The following is a 17,514-nucleotide window of genomic DNA, read 5'->3' as shown; positions in this document are numbered from 1 at the left end:
ATCGATATATAATGATGATGATGATTTAATGTAATTTCGATTTACATGAACCATGACTTTTGTGCGCCACCGTGACCTCGTCGTTTAACTCTCGATTCAGGCACAAGTACCCGACTGTATAACGAATCCAAGCCTTCGATGGAGGCACTCGATAGACAAAGATAACAATTACGATCGTCCCTAAAAATTTTCCGTTACCGGAAAAGCTTTGTACGCGATAAAATTGATTCCTTTGATTCCTCGAAAATTCCGTTTTGTTTTTCACAAGGACAAATTCGGATTATTTAAATTTTGGATTGTTAAATATTGTGAGATTAGCCACGTGTAATTATTGACTTATATATTGAAAATTATTGATTATTTGAGAGAGCGTTTGAGTAAGCGTTTCGATAAGAAATAATCTTTGTGTCCAATATATAATATTTTTATTAAATATTTATATACATCTTCTATTTTTTTACTCGAGGCAAAAAAATAATATAAAGTTTTCTTTACATTTTTAACATGAAGATTAATATCAGGTCGTTTCATCGTAACTTTCGATCACCAAAATTCACTTGGAAGAGCAAGCATTGTTTGAATAACGAAAGTATGATTCATACAACAGAAGAAATATATCGCTTTCTTTTAATTGACCGACAACATTTATGAACGATATAATTAAAAAAAAATAAAATAAAATAAACTAGAAACCCTGTAAACTGCAAAAAATTGAGAAATTTATGGGATATATTCAATGTTGAAAACAAAAAAAATTTTTTTTTTATGTATAATTAAAGTCGCATAGTTGTATTAATAACTTATCGCGATTGAATCACGATTCAATGATTTTTTTTATTGAGATAATTAGTTTATGCTGATTATAAACGATAAGATTAATCTGCAAACTCTAATCTGAAAACTGACAAACATATGTGATATTACCAAGATCATTCGTCATTTATTTACGACTTATTGCGATATAATTATTGTAAAATTAACGCTATTCACAAATTGTATAAAACGAGATAAAATAAAATCATTCAGATGAATTAATTAATTCTCAAATTAAATAAATAAATGTAAAAAATACTTATACAATATAATAATGGTATACGATTTAGCAGTCAATCAAATATTTTATTAATAAAGAGAAATCGGTAATTGATTATTATTCCATTTGTAATAAATTATGTATGTTGCTGACTTTTCAAAATGCAAAAGTAAAATATGGATGGCTGATTGCTTGACAGTCGTTTGATTTTATGCCAATGATTTTTTGAAATGTCACATTAGAATCGTCGTGTATATTTACATTCTTCAACATAATATACAGCGAACCAAGTGGACGATCTAACAATAAGTCTGAACAATCCTAAGAAAATCCATTGGCTCGAAAATATTCAGACTCTCAAAAATTATATATTTTAAAATATTACATTTCTTTTATATATATATATATATATATATATATATATATATATAAAAGAAATGTAATATTTTAAAATATATAATTTAAAAGATTAAGAAAATATCTCTCAATTTCGCTCACGATGTATATATATATATATATATATATATATATATATATATATATATACATCGTGAGCGAAATTGAGAGATATTTTCTTAATCTTTTATGCGATAATTATACGGTATAAATTTTCGAAAGAATTTGTAACAACAATTGAATTAGATTTTACGAGGAATGAATTACTTTTTCGTGTACTTTTATCATCTGACCAAAACTGTAAAAACAATCTCGCATCGATGGACTTGACATTTTGCACTCTCGACATATTTACGTAAAGATAGTTACGAAATGAACGTAAAACGAAATCGCCTGACTCAACGCGATAAGATCTTTTTCGAGAGCTCCATTCCTTTTTCTCTCTTCTCTTTATATAAAATTTTAAACTCGGCATAAACGTTTGCAAAGATTAACAGCGATCGATAGATTAATGTGCGTATATATAAAAATTATTTTTTAATATACATTTTTTTTTAATTTTTGGCAAGATGTCTGATAAAGATGATAAACGCGTAAAGATCGACGCGTGTTATTAATTGACGAAATATTGTCAAATATTTTCTCGATGAATAACAAAAGTATCGTCGATGTTAAGAGGGTTTTATTAACTCAAGATCAAAGTTTGTCTTACAATATACGTATATTATGGTATTAAAAGCAAACGGGCCTTGTATAAACGCACACATGATTCATAGAATCCCGACACGACAACTATACCGACCGACGCATAACAATCTTCCATTCGTTAATATTCAAACTGGATTTACTTTTAAGCAGGAATTAAGCACAAAAATATCTTATAACTCGATTAATCCGTGTGCTCTATAAAATGTATCGTAAAAATTAAAACAACTCGATTTATATTATAATGTTTGCAAGCTTAAAAGGTTGTAGAAATGTCTCCTACTTGCACACATCACACTTTATGTATATCAAAAACAATTGTAAAGAAAATTTTAGGTAATTATTTGTTTGTTTTTTTTCCGTTATCCGTTTTCTGCTTCGGATCGGTGACACGGACGGCAAAGGACGAAAGGAGATGCCGGTTTCTCGCGAACGCGAAACGAATCCTGCGAATGAAAAAGGGATCGAAAGTGGCGGCTCGTCCTTCGAACGTCACAAAATGACACGCGCTTGAATGACTCAGGAGACATGTGACGCATGCAGCGAGCAAGTGTTTAAATAGAAATAATGGCGCGACCCTGACGAGATCGAGCCGATAAAATTCAACTACTCGAAGGAACGACCAAAGTGACCGTTATATAGGTGCTAGCGATGCACTTGTATACTCGCATGCAACAGAATCCTGTTACCGTTGTTCCGAAATGTCGCGCGCTTACCGTTGCTTTAAAAAATATCGAATTATCTATGCAGCAACGAAACGAGCAACGAAATGAATGAAAATAAACGAACACTACGCCTACTGAGTAAAACGATAATAGATAAATATCAACTGCGCTTTCCTAAACGCAAATATTTTGCACGAACGCATGCGTAACATCACAATATGTGATAACTCGCGCGCGTTAAGTAAATAATAATAAGTAAATATATTTTGACGTAATATTTGGTATTTTTTTCGCGGGACATGTAATCTAATTATTGTATCTTATAATCAGCAGCATCAAAGATCACACGCTATCTCGTACGATTATTATCTCTACGAGTTTAGTTGCGGTTTATTATCTTTATTAATAATTATCATGTGGTTTTGATCGATAGCATTCGGTAATTATTCACCAACTAAACCGCAACTAAACGCAGTTGATTGTCGATTAAACTGTCATCATTGCGTCATAAAAAATACTCAAGTATCATGCTGAAATTATCTAGAGACAAGAGATTACATCTCGCGCCAATAATATCGCATTACAATAAAGGTAATAATTGTAAATTGCATGTAGATGACGGACAAAGTTGCTTTAAAAATAAGCATAAAACAGAATCTTAAAAAACTGTATATATATTTTAGATAATTTTAATATTTGAGAATATATATATATATATATATATATATATATATATATATATCTTACATTCAAAGACTTAACAAGCTTAATTTCTTTTTGTTTCTTAAATTGAACATGAATATTTTATGGATAATTGAAATGCAAAATTGTCAAAATATAAAAGCAAAATATAATTGTCAAACAAATAAGTATAAAAATAAGAATAAAAAATTAGTTACGGCAAACAAGTTTTAAAAATAAATGTAAAAAATTATGAGGATTTCTCGGAAACCGTTCTGGACCGATGTTACTTCAAAATTGTAGACAGACGTATGACATGCAATTAACGTTTTCGTCCTTTGTGAATGTAAAATAAACGAATTATTCAAACGCGCATATTCTCTCAATCCAAAATTGCGATATCTCACAAACATAAATCTCGAGTAAGGTTTACAATATCAAACTCTAGCGGAATGTCAACAATAGTTTTATTGTTGACATTCCGCGATTAAGTGATATAACGGAATTTGACTTGTGCGTGCGTGTATGCGTGCGTGTGTATAAATATATAGATTTTGAATTCATAATATAATGTTGGAGCGCGTCGCAAACACGTTAAAATTACACGTGTATATTCTCTTGATAAATCTCCCGTCTCTAAACTGTAGGACAAAATAAATAATGGAATCGAAAACGCGTCTTTTTTTTCTTCCTTCTATTATTTTAAATATTTGGAGCGGTAAGCCCGAGGAGGGGTCGAAACGAAATTGTCCGGCGCTTCGCGCAATCACGAAGACCGAAAGGACACTCGCGACGGACGCAACGAGCGGTTGACACGAATGCAGCAACCGGTGGCTGTACGTAATTCAGCCAGCGGCGTGTGCGTGTTATTTACCGGCGAACGTTATCGCGAGAGACTAGGGGCGGCGTTATCACTCTGATATCCAACATATATACATCCCCCACGACCGGCCCCTGGCCTCCAGTGACTCGCGGACCACCGGCCTAGTTGAGCGCTTTAGTGACGGCGAATCGCGTACATGCATCTCTTTTCTCGACGTTGCATCCCGAAGCAACCGATCGCGAGTTTTAATCGTTTCCTACCTCTCCCCCCCCTCCCGCCATCCTCTCTCGGCGAGAGCGCAAAATTGCGAGAATAAAAGTGGTACTCACGATATTCCCGATGTCGATATTTGGCTGCCGGTTTGCCGTCCTCGTCGCTCCTCCTCCTCTTCATCGCGCTCTTCTTCCGGGTGTACGTTTATCTCCGTCCCCGTTTCTCTCTCGTTCCGGTTTCACCAGCCGTTCGTCGATCTGGAATTGGCCACTATCCGTAAGAGGAGAGACACTTTACTCGGCGAGGGGGCGCAGGATCACGGCAGCCTCACCTATCGAGAATCACCGCCGCGTGTCGAAAGATCGAGGGAGCGGATCGATCGGTGTCTATGTACATACCGATTGGCGACTAGATGAAAATTTAAGTCCGGGGACTTTTGCTGGCTATACGAGAGTATTCCGCGCCACTGCTCTATGATCGGGAGCGAGGCTCGTGTATATTATGCGCGTAGAGCAAACGCGGAGGAAGAGAGAGAGAGAGAGAGAGAGAGAGAGAGAGAGAGAGAGAGAGAGAGAGAGAGAGAGAGAGAGAGAGAGAGAGAGAGAGAGAGAGAGAGAAAGGCGCGAAAAGAGGGAAGAGAAGGACGGGAAACGCGAGCGAGCGATCGCGATTCCGCGGACGGTCGAGGCAACGCGAACTCGCTGGCGACTCGTTCGAATGTACGCGAGCGAGACGAAGATGCCGCGAAAACGAACGAGAACGGTTAGGGACGACGAGAGGGATCGAGCGAGGGAGCGAGGAGAGAGAGAGAGGGAGGAGAAAAAGAGAGAAACGACCGATACCAACCGCGGCCGCGAGACTAGTGGCGGCTCGGGAGGGGAGAATTGATGCCTCGGTTGGAGCGCGGCTGATGGTGGGAGTAACGCGAATCATGCTAGGGAAAAGTACAAGGAGTAGTAAAATCGGCGCGCGCGGCGCGGCGCGGCGGATTATTATCGCGCAGTTTCTATACTCGTCTACCATCACCGTTAACCCCACGGCCTCCCCTCCCTCTTCTCATCCTCCCGCGCGCGTTTTCCTTATCAGCGACGAAAGGGGAGACGGGGCCGGCTAGTGACCACCTCTTACCCTTTCCCTGTAAGCCGAGCGAGGCCGGCTCCTGTGCGTGTTTCGCGTCCGCACTGCTTTGCGACTCGCTGATGGAATTTATGCCTCGCGGGAGTGTAATTTTATTGCGCTCTTATTAAATGCAACGCGCGCGCTCGCGGATTGACGGAAAAAGTCGACGACGCTCTCTTGGATCGATCACGATTACGGCGTATTGTCAAGTCGAATTGTATCTTTTGTAATATTAAAACGTTTGAAAAATCCTATCCGTAAATCTTAGATTCTTTACATTTTATTTCTTTACTTTGTCTGTAATTAATCTTACCTTCCTCCCTCTTTCCTTTCTCTTTCCCTCTCGTCTCAAGCCACCTCGTTCCGAAATCTATATAATCTGCTATTAAAATGCGACGATAGATTACTTTGCATCAAAAATTGTCCGGGGTATGAATATAATACAAGTCACGTGAATAAGGTTCCTAGGGTATTATTTACGTAAAGTTAGATGTATCATTCAAAGTGTCGTGTATGTATAAATATTTCTTCATAGCGCAATAGCGTTCAATAATATTCAAATACGTATTTGTTTAACGCGTACAATTGATTTTATTCGACATAATAAATATATTCCTTTCAGCAGAGAAAAAAAAAAGAGTCTTTTTCAAATACTTTTAATAAAGAAATAAATACAATTTCTTTTAAAATGCTAGATAAACATGCAATTGATTGTCTATTGTGAAAATATATTTGTTCTCTGACATTACAGTAAATGGAAAAAACAAAAGATTTACTCGACGAGTGATAGCACAAGATAGGAGAGAAGCTAAATTTTAAATTCAACGTTTTATTACGTAAATTATGTTCAAAACTAAAATTTTACCTTCCTCTCTTCGAAATCTAAGCCACCGCCATCGCTGCAAAAGTACATGACCTATGATCAACAAGATAATAGATTATTTTGCACTATATATAAAATTCTCTATATAGAGAAAAATGTCACGAAATTAAAAAAAGATATATTTCAAGTGCAAATTCACGGTTCATACGATGTGTAGATGCGCTAATGTAAAACTGCCAATTTCACAGATATACATTCGACGTTATGATGCCGTGACGTTGCATCAATTTATGTACATGCATATATTCGCATCGTATCTATAGATTTCGTGCATCGTGACTATTGGTTAAAAAAAAAGTCTTATAAATTTTAACTTTTAATCTTTATCGATTAATTAAAGGTTGTATGTACGCTTTGATTGACTTTTTAAATTTTTATTTCTTATCAAGTAAAAAAGTCTGATTGTGAGTTACGATGCATAAATATCTAAATACGCCGATATATGTTAAAATTGACGTGTTATTTATTTAGATATTTACGAGTTTTTTTTTGTCACGCTACATGCAAATTTCTAGCTTTTACAATTCTATGCAATTTTTAACTTTTGTAATTCGAATCCTTAAGTTAATTACAACTGAAAAACATACATGAGAAAAGGATAATATTTATCGATCGATAACTCCTTCCAAAAAAGATATTTTTGTAAACATGCAATATACATGCATCTTAATATACGCCGTTCGAAATAAATTGATTTAAGAATATATTGGAAATTTGCACAAAATGCGTATATATGTATATAGTGCGACTGATATCAAATACACGATGTTGGAAAATATTTACATTGTCGTGTAATCTATATGATCGTTATAAACTTAATATAATATAATTCGTATAATTTTTTATCCATCTTTTATCAAACATAAATAAGAAACAGAAGAATTGTGCAATTTTTTTTCTGGCTCCCTATAATCTTACTTTGAAACTAATATAGTTAAAACCAAGGGAATAAGTGCATAATGAGGACCTGTGGTACATAATGGCAAAAAAAGAAAGATTGTTTACAGGATCGGCGAAGCTGAGGCACATATATAAGCAAGCGGCTGAGCGACTGTTTCGAGAGTGCCAGGTTACAGATACTCGGCTGTCAAGGACAAGCTTGTCCATTCATTCGTCCGTTTCTACAATCGATCGATCGATCATTCATTCATTCATTCATTCATTCATCCAATTGATTATTACTGGCACACGTGCTGTGTATATGCGAGCGCGATTTAATCGAGATTTATTTTTTACCTAGATACTTTACATGCTTCATTTTCAACAATTGTTGTTTCTGTAAAGGACTCCTTTTTTTATACATATCGCGAAAAATTTAATTTATCGAAACCGTGCATCTCTCTACTGTGCTATATTTATTTTATAAACGAGTTCACACAATGCCCGGTGCATAGTAAAGCATTCAAATCACCTCGAGCGATCGTAATCCTTCATACATAAACGCTACATTCAATTTCAAACTAATTTCTCGTCGTATGCTTAGTCATTAGAGAGAAAAAAATTCACTTAACAACACTTTGTAACTTGATTTTATCAGTTAATTACAATTACTCGATAAACTTTATATTTTTTACATATATATATATATATATATATATATATATATATATATATATATACTCATTTTGTTATTTTATTAACATAATGTACCGCGTAGAAAGTGTAAATATCTATCAAGAGGTAACGATTTGAAAAATATGTTAAATACTCTTGTAAATGTGCTTCCTGGTCTATATAAATAAAAATTCGTACATACAAAAATAGATGATACAATAATATTGCTGTTCGATATAAAACTAAATGTGATTAAATTTTTCTGCTAATCGAAAATTTAAACTTTCAAAGAACTGCAAGCAAAATAACTTTTCAGTAGTTAAGAAACAATGAGACGATGCGTTGTAAGAAATAGTAAAGTTTCGATTATTCCTGCATGAATATTATTTTTCATACGTATGTACAATGAAATTTCTTTGAAAATTCCAAGTTTCATCGAGCAAAAATTAAGTAAACTCCAAGACATGTAAAAAAATAATTATAATAAAAATTATTTTAGCTTATCTTTTCATAAATTTATCATTGCAGGAGATATTCTTTTTTTCTCTATATATTATAAGTAAAATAATATATCTCAAAAAAATCTTTGCCTTTAAAGAAAAAATATCGACTAGTATTAATATATATAATTTTTTTTAACGTTTGGCAAGAATTAAAAGCATTGTGACTTTTGCGAGCTAACCTCGATATATTTGCGAGTTTGACAGCTTTACAATCACACACCATCATACGCGAGACTCACCTCGAACTTTTAATGATCCCCGCGCTAATTGCTCATTGTTTTTTTTCGAGAAGTAAACTCACAATTGCGCGCTCAGGAACCCGATTTATCCAACCAGAAGTACGATATATATATATATATATATATATGTTTATACACTAATCTAAAAATATATTCATTTTTTATAATATAGAAAGTAACGAATATATACAAATTCCTTTTCTGCACACATGCTGGGTTTGTTCAACAATATACAACTTTATTCTGTCGTACTTAACAATAAAATTATGTACAAGCAGATTAAAGAGTACAAAACGACGTAAGTCTCTCCGCGCGTGCTATTACAACTTTAAGCTGGATTGTCGCCTTCTTTTTCTATTGCTCCTATCCATGAGATTTTACGTCAGAAGTAATTAACCGAAGTGACAATATCTATTGCAACAAACTTTGATGGTGGATCTTGCTAGAAAAAATACAATATGTGCCTCAATCCACGAGTACGTATACATTGCAGGAGATTTCGGCTTATGAATATTTCTTAAGAATGTTGCGCATGTTCGTCCATTTATAGCATATAATCATGAGCAATCCGTTTGTGAGCGATAATTATGTGTGAATCAAATCACCAAGACACAAAATAAACATTGCCCCATAACAGTACAATTATTATATTACATCGATCGGGTGGCACATATTTTGTCATAATTTTTGTGAGTTATTTACAATTACTTTTTCGACGGATTGAATATATGAATACACACAAATATTCACGAACCTTTCATCATTTTATGAGTTGCAGATTGCCAATATGGAAATTCCTATAAAGTTAATAAACACGCACATTCATTAATTTATGCAAATAAAATACAAAATGCAACGAATTGCTTTTACGTTTAATAAATGCATTGTGACGTAAAAAAAATTACTATTTGAATAAATGCTAAAGTTAAATAGTGGGATTCATAAATATGTGTATACTTTATCTATTTGTGTTACATTAGTGAAAAAAATCTTGGAAATTGATCAATGTTTGTGAAATAACATTTCATGTGAGTTTCAGTGAGTTTGGGGAGTAATTATATTGCATGTATTGTAATTATATTGAATATTTTCGATTATGAAGTGTTCACAACAATATATAATAATATTGGTTCAGTGTAATAAATATAACGAAAATTTTTTTTCCAACCAATCGTTACTCGATATCTTTGTTTCAATACTTTGGTAAAAAATATATACCTTTTACTCGTGTAGTTTTCGCAATTTGATTACTAGTTTTAATATGCAATAGAGATTGATTAAATATATATCAATAAATTTAGTAATTGCTCAGAATATTGTCAATACACAAATGTATGTAAAAGAGAAAAAAAATTTTTTTTCGTGTGTCGTTTATTAAATAAGATATATATGAAATATATATCTGAATCTCTTATTATGGATCTCATTTTTATAAAAGAAATAACATATTTACTATGCATTACCTTCCATTTTAATTTTTTTATCTATATTACCAATATCTCAATGTTAAAAAATTGTTATAGATAGAAAAAAAAAAAAAAAACTTGGACAATGTATTAAAACGAGAAATTCAAAAATGTGTATAGATCTTTTAATCAAATTAACACGATCGCTTAACATGAGTCATAGTTTTAATGAAACACGACATGCCAGATGTTCTGAATGAAAGGAATCGATACAGCATCTTGGATCTTAAGATTGCACGACTGTCCGACTGTACGGAAAGCGGAGTTACTTCGGATCTGCATCTCGCAAATCGAGCGTCGTTCTTAACCGATGATTAGGCCGCAACCCAGTCTAAACTGCTGCTTGCTATGATTGATTACACCACTAAGCGCGAACGAGAATGGTAACGGTTGTAGTCTCTTTTCTAGAACTGCTCCTACCGTCCAAGTCGTATCTACGCTACCTGCGCATCATTAATTAAATAGAGAATAGGATAAGATTATGCTCAATAAAGTTAAAATAGTAAAATAATTACGAGCACAAACACACCTTTAAATACTAAATCTGCTTTAGGTAAATCGACTTGATAGGCAATTGTTGCCGTCGACTCTTGCATCCGCGCATTGATTTCTAATTCCACTCCCACTTGTAATTGTTGACTAGCACGTTGGTGAAAACAGAGATGGCAAGCGGATGGACCTTAAAAGAAAATTGTTTACAAAATGCAGAGACTTTAAAAATGTGTTACCAGAGAAGCCGGAACATTACTTACTAATACTACCGCTAAATGTGGAGTCGCCGTGTGTATATCTTCCTGCTGCGGACAATAATGCAATTTGTCCACCTGGCAAACCAGGTCCACGTTGATACGCAAGTTCACCACCCAATGCAAGCGATGGTGTCAAACTTTGTAAATAATGTAAAACAAGTACACCTGAAAACAAATTGATGACATTTTTTATATAAATGATACATATACTCACCGATACTTAGTAATTTATCAACTTACCGGAACAATTAAGGATATCTGGATTGCCTAACGTTAGGGAGCAAGTATATGCATCACCTCGATAATCAGCTGTCATTTGTATAGCGGTGAATTTATTTCTCTGTACTTGCGCCGCCAATTTTCCTTTAAGTCTTGAACCAAGCTGATGAAGAATATTGGCATTAAGATTTCCACTTGGATCGATATCACCCAACAATACAGGATATGCTTCTGTAGGTGAAATTTGTTTTGTACCAACATAAGTTGCACCAAATCTGAAAAATGGATGACACAATGAATATATATTGTAAAAATTATCGAGGTAACGTTTCATATGTGTATATGCGCATGCACACACGCACACATATAGAGCTAGCTATGTTAATTTACCTATAGCCAGACTGTATTACAGAACTCATGTTAATGGTATGTGAAATATGGAAATGGTTGCTCAATCCTTTATTAACAACCAATTTTGCTCCCTCAAAATTTATAGGAAATATATCTGTAAAAGATATATAAATGTAGTCAATTGTTAAGTTGTTTATAATACATGTACATATAACGTATAGCGTAACAAAATGGCAAAATAATCAGTCAGCAAGTACAATGACGAAATAATTTGAGAGAAATTGCATCTTTTTACACTTATATCGCATTGAAATAATAAATTTGTCGAAACATATCGTCTAATCAATGTGAATGTTATATTTTTTGATTTTCCGTTTGTCATTTCTTCTCGATCGCTTCACTTTTCAATTCGTTATTGTACGATTGTGTAAATGTGTAGAGCAGCAACATTGGTACAAGAGAAAAGATAAACAATGGGATATGAAAGAAATCTATGTAATTAAAACATGAGGATATCCAATTATAATGTGTAGAGCAGCAACATTGGTACAAGAGAAAAAGATAAATGGGATATGAAAGAAATCTATATAACTAAAACATGAGGATATCCAATTATAATATATATTCCTTTTGCACTCTAATCCAATGATGGACGAGCTGTCCAAACAAGGAGGATCATTCCTCGAGGAATAATTTAGAAAGTTCCGGAAAGAGTCGCGAAAAGTTTTCTGTGATAAAGTGAAAAAACACAAGTCTACCCGAAGAGATAGCGGGAAGCGATAGAGGATCGTGACACGTGCTTGGACGAGATACCTTTACACTTCTTGTGCAGATCCTCGATGGTGCCCGGGTTCTCGATCCGAGTGGTCGTCTCGGCGGGCGCGTACGCGTCCGCGGACGACGGGTCCTGTTTCCCTAAATTCGGCATCAGTCCAGGACCCGGTGGCGGATTGTAAGGCGGCGGAGGTGGAAGAGGCGCGGATGCCATCACGTTGCCCATTATTATTTATATACTATTCTTATCGGCACGATTTATCGATCAATTTATCGCGCGCTCGACGCCTGTCGCGTCCTCTCGGTCCGGTCGGTTTAACGGATATCGGCCGCGCCTCAACTTTTTACTTCCACGACGAAGGAAACGGGCCGGATGAGCCGCACGGGTTATACGGTACAGCGTGTTTCACCGTAAGCCGCCATTTGTACAAAGAGCTAGGAAAGTTTCCTTCGCGAACGTGATCGGCGCTACAGTCGCGCCACGCAGGGATGCCAACGTATTCGAACATGCTAGGGGATCCTGGAAATAAAGAGAAAAAAAGTATCTGATTGGCGATGTGGCGTAGCCAATCAGATTCGTCGTTTTGTCCTACCTTGGAACGACATCTGTCGTCAATCTCCTCCACATAAAGTCACTAGATTAACAAAGGGTCTGTTCTTTTTAGCTGCACTGCTACACTAGTGCAATAAGTTGAAAAAAGATAAACATACTTTCTTTCACTCTAACTAATTGCACTAGTGCAGCAGTGCAGATAAAAAGAACAAGCCCAAAGTACTGCAATTTTGATCTCAATAAGATGGAGCAAAAATGGCGTCCGATAGTGCACACTTTGTGTAGCTATCTAAACTAAGTGCAATTTTTCTAACCTTGATCCTGATTTGTCCTGTTGGTATCGGACGCCATTTTTGCTCCATCTTATCTTATTGAGATCAAAATTGCGGTACTTTGTTAATCTAGTGACTTTAAGATCGCCTAAAAGCAGACTATGACAAAAAAGAGTGAAAACTATGTACAACTTTGTTGTTTGTTTTATAGATTTTAAAAATGGCTTGTCGTATGCTACATATTTAGAGTTGTAAATAATTTGATAAAAAATGTTCAATCTGTAAACAATGGTAACGCAAATGAAATATATCATTGTCTCTAAATCATTATATGTAATTAACATATAATGTGTATTTAAAATTAATTTATCAATTTAATTCTAATAAAATTATGAAATTTTTTTCAGGTATATTATTGTTTAATATTGTTTAATTTAGTGATTGTCAGTCATTCACATTTATTAAAAATAGTCACTTTATTAAATAATGTGAGAAACTCTATATTTTTTGCGAATAGTAAGTAGAAGTCCTTTTATGGTAAATAGAAATCCTTTTATGGATATAGCATTTTGATAATAGTTTATGTTTACAGTAGAAAATAATTTGTATTTCACTGTGCTTTTGTTCTATAGAACCTGAAGATGAATTATGAAAGGGTGTGACAAGTATCAGTAATGCAGGAAGACGCAGAGATAGAGCACAAGAAGAGTAGTGAAAAGAGAGAGCTACTAAATAAGGAGCAAATTATTGGCATGGGAAAAATTCCGATACAATTTCCTGGTCTGAACACTTCTGTGTTTAGAGGAAAAGAATTAATTCAACAGCTAAAACTGCTTGTAAATCTTGAAAAAAAGCAAAAACTTATGGAATTACCACAAAGTCAGACCAGACCAATGTAAATAAAATTATCACCATTGGAATGTGGTTGGAGGAGTGTTACAATGAATGGCAGAAGCATTAAATCAGATCTTATTGGAAAAGGTTAATATTTATGCTATTATTGGATTATAATGGTTAAATTACACACATACAAAAATCATGTGATACAATGTCTATTTTCAATTTTTTTTTTTTGATGTTTCAGTTCTAAATATTAGAATCTTATATAATTAATCTTATATAATTAATATCTTTGTTTTCTGCAGATATATTTGAAAGTTTTGAAACCTGGATTTTGAAAACAAAATGATAACTTGTATGACCAGTAATTTAGCACGTAAAACTAGAATCAATTCATTTATAGTAACTGGGAATGGAAATGGATTGGCTGGATTTGCGTTATCAAAAGCCAAAGCATTCCTAAAGACGATTAAAAATAGGGCTGGTCAAAGATTAATGTATATTCCAACATATAAGGAACATACTGGTAAGAAAATACTTGTCAATACTATATAATATAAAATTTATTTCTTCTCTTTTAATATCACTTTGTATTTTTCAGTTTTTGTTACATGATTTCTTTACACAGTTTGAGAATATAAAAATATTTGTAAAGAAAATTCATGAATGATAATGGGCTTGTTTGTCATCATGTGATAAAAGCATGTTGTGAGATAATTGGCATAAAGGATATGTATGCCACAGTACAAGGAGGAATGTAAAAGCATTCTTTATTGATTTATTGCAATAGGTGTAAATATAAAGTATTTAAAGGCATATTATACTTTTTATTTAATTATATTAGAAAGAAATATTTTTTATTTATAAAAAAATATATATATATATATATATATATATATATATATATATATATATGTTAGACATAAAGCTAAAAAAAACGTGGATTGTGTCGATTATAATTAATTTATTGTTTTATTTAATTATCAATTTATATATGTATATTATGAATAATGATTTTTTGTTTACTTAAACTTTATAAGGTTGTACATAAGAAACAATCTTTTTTATTTAGTATTTCAAGCATACTTTCATAGAACTTTAATTTAATTATTATATTAAAAATATTGAACAAAATAAAGAATTAAAGCTGACTTTCTCTGTAGTCTCATGGCAAATTATATCAGTAATCATACTTTAATTATTGCAATATATCATGAAACAAATCAATATATCAAATATGCTATATCAAATATGTAGTGTAAAGATTTTAATGTTTTCGTACGATCTATTTTTTATAATTTTTTCGTATACGATCTATTTTTTATTCTATCGATGTTTTCATAGTGATGCACCTTGAGCACTTTGCTTCATATATTTGCAATAAAAATATATTAAAGCAAATTATTTTGCAAATTTATTATTCTAATTTTTATTTAGAAAGAATAAGATTTAAAAAGACATATGAATTTTTTCAGATTTTTTTACATATTTCTATTGAAAAAAACGCATCAGATAAAACTGACTTTCCTGTACATTTTTTCCTGTGCCAAAAGATTTGCTCTTTATTCCACTTACTGCAATAATGTACACTAAAAATGACAGATCTATATTAAAAATGATAGATCTATATTTAGTAGTTGAAAAGAAAGAGAGGAGAAATGAAAAGTGTATCTAGAGAATTTAAAAGAATAAAAAACAAATCTAAAAATAATAATACATAAAGATAAATATTATGTATTTTTTTCATGAGGAATGTGGGGCGCACATTTATGCATTTATTTATTTAGATGAGATTTACTTTAGAGCACATTCAGTATTCAACTTTTATTTTATTTTCTCTTTCTTACGATATTTAAGTATAACATAATTACCTGCAATTAACCAATCAACCAATTATTCCACCGCTCTGTTTCATTAGAGTTGCAATTTTCTTTTATAATATCACGAATATTATAAATAAGATAAAGATTTCAGTACGTTTTAAATAAATTTATATATTTTATGTATGTAATACTGCGCACACATATTAAAAGGTGATAATATCGCAGTTATAATAAGATACAATCCTGGCAATGTAGCGATGTTTGGATTCTGAAAATAATTTAATTTGATTTATTTTTGAGAAATGCACACAATACTTGAGAGCAAATTATTTTTGTGCCATGTATTACCTGTGTAAAATTCCACACGCAGTATCATATTGTCTGCGATATATGAAAAGCTTCATCGATGAAATAAATGGTTGAATATGATTGAGATATAAGAAAAGTACTTGTAATGTAGTAATATAGTACTTGTAATGAATAACGTTAATGTGGAATACATAAATATTTTATATTTTAATTTCATGTAATCGAGATGTGATAAAACACTCATGATTACTTTAAAAATGTGACCACAAATATCATGTAACTTCAATAGCTGCACATTCGTCAAATTAATCCTATTACGTTAAATGAATCACAGCAGCTTGTTTTAATTTAATCTAACCTAACCAATTATATTATATGCTACTCATTAAAATGTGTAAAACTGTATGTCGCACATTTAATACGATTAATATATTACGTAATAAAATGTAATACACTAATGAAATAATTAAATATTATTTTTTAAAGCATGATACAATCCAGGCAGCATACGCTTGTGTTTACATTCGATATCCAAAGACACTGAGAGGTTAGGTTAGGTTAGATCAAACAAATTTATCGTTTGGCAACAGTTGGCAACCCTACGAGATAGGCTGTCTGTGCAGCACTGCGCGCGCGTATACAAAATTCAAAACGCTTCTAGCATAATCATCTTCACGCGATCGACTTATTTGAATTGCACCGAATCGAATTATGATGCGGCGCCGATTTGTCCGAATGTAATTCGGGACATCGCGATGCTGTATAAGCGTCGAATGAGCACGAATTGTCACGCAAATATGATAAATCAAATCTACTCAGGCGGCTGTTCCACAAGCCGCTCCTCCACGGGACAGTTCGCTCGCCTCGGGACGTCCCATTCCGATCTTGATGCACACAAATTAACACGATATCATCAACGCGAATGCGCGACACTTTATGCGGCACTCCCGATACTCGCTCGCATCCGATAATCATCATCAAGGGCGCGAATAACGCGACGCAACTTTGCTCCATCTTCGCGATGACGCCATCACTGAATATCGTCAAAAATCGCTGTCGCGCGTTTCCATCAACACACTATGAAAGTCGCGCGATTATCCTTGGACACTCTCGACGCTCGTTCACTCGCGATATTCGTTTAAAAATGGTTAAAAAATGCGAAAAATGCGGACGTACGACGATCCGTGTAACTGCGTATGACTCCGATTCACGCGCCAACATGGCGGCCGTATGACGCGTATGACGTAACAGTGACGTCGCAGTGACGAACAGCACGCGCCAACATGGCGACCGAATCAGTGCGCATTCGTTTCTGCGCATGGCCATTCCAGCACGCAACTTTGA

The 17,514-nt window shown here is 33.7% G+C and overlaps 2 protein-coding genes and 1 long non-coding RNA gene across 7 annotated transcripts in view; 1 reads left to right on the top strand and 2 right to left on the bottom strand.

Annotated features, from left to right (window-relative positions):
* LOC105248145 (centrosomal and chromosomal factor) overlaps window positions 1–5,354 on the bottom strand; it is a 57,041-nt gene extending 51,687 nt beyond the window's left edge. Inside the window, exons 1-2 of one of the 5 annotated variants that reach the window (XM_011252762.3) lie at window positions 4,848–5,347; window positions 4,633–4,773 (exon numbers count right to left, since the gene is read on the bottom strand). In XM_011252762.3, the coding sequence (XP_011251064.2) occupies window positions 4,633–4,696 (64 nt within the window). In that variant the 5' untranslated portion in view covers window positions 4,697–4,773; window positions 4,848–5,347. Of the gene's footprint in view, window positions 1–4,632 lie in introns of all 5 variants that reach the window. The other 4 variants (XM_011252763.3, XM_011252769.3, XM_011252766.3 and 1 more) reach the window with 4 other exon arrangements.
* Window positions 5,355–10,383: 5,029 nt separating this feature from the next.
* On the bottom strand, window positions 10,384–12,817 carry LOC105248143 (mitochondrial import receptor subunit TOM40 homolog 1). Its single transcript, XM_011252759.3, has 6 exons — window positions 12,413–12,817; window positions 11,639–11,753; window positions 11,270–11,523; window positions 11,033–11,194; window positions 10,810–10,959; window positions 10,384–10,723 (listed from the first exon to the last, which is right to left on the bottom strand). Exons 1-6 carry the CDS (start codon window positions 12,597–12,599, stop codon window positions 10,584–10,586), a joined length of 1,008 nt encoding a protein of 335 aa, XP_011251061.1. The 5' UTR covers window positions 12,600–12,817; the 3' UTR covers window positions 10,384–10,583.
* Window positions 12,818–13,761: 944 nt separating this feature from the next.
* Window positions 13,762–14,844, top strand: LOC112639901. Its single transcript, XR_003123737.1, has 3 exons — window positions 13,762–14,179; window positions 14,344–14,564; window positions 14,640–14,844. It is a non-coding gene; the product is annotated as an uncharacterized LOC112639901 (long non-coding RNA).
* Window positions 14,845–17,514: the final 2,670 nt, after the last annotated feature.

The sequence above is a fragment of the Camponotus floridanus genome, unplaced genomic scaffold (assembly GCF_003227725.1).
Source record: "Camponotus floridanus strain SB8 unplaced genomic scaffold, Cflo_v7.5 scaffold117, whole genome shotgun sequence".
Taxonomy (NCBI): Eukaryota; Metazoa; Arthropoda; class Insecta; order Hymenoptera; family Formicidae; genus Camponotus; species Camponotus floridanus.
This window is presented reverse-complemented; position numbering and strand designations above follow the sequence as displayed.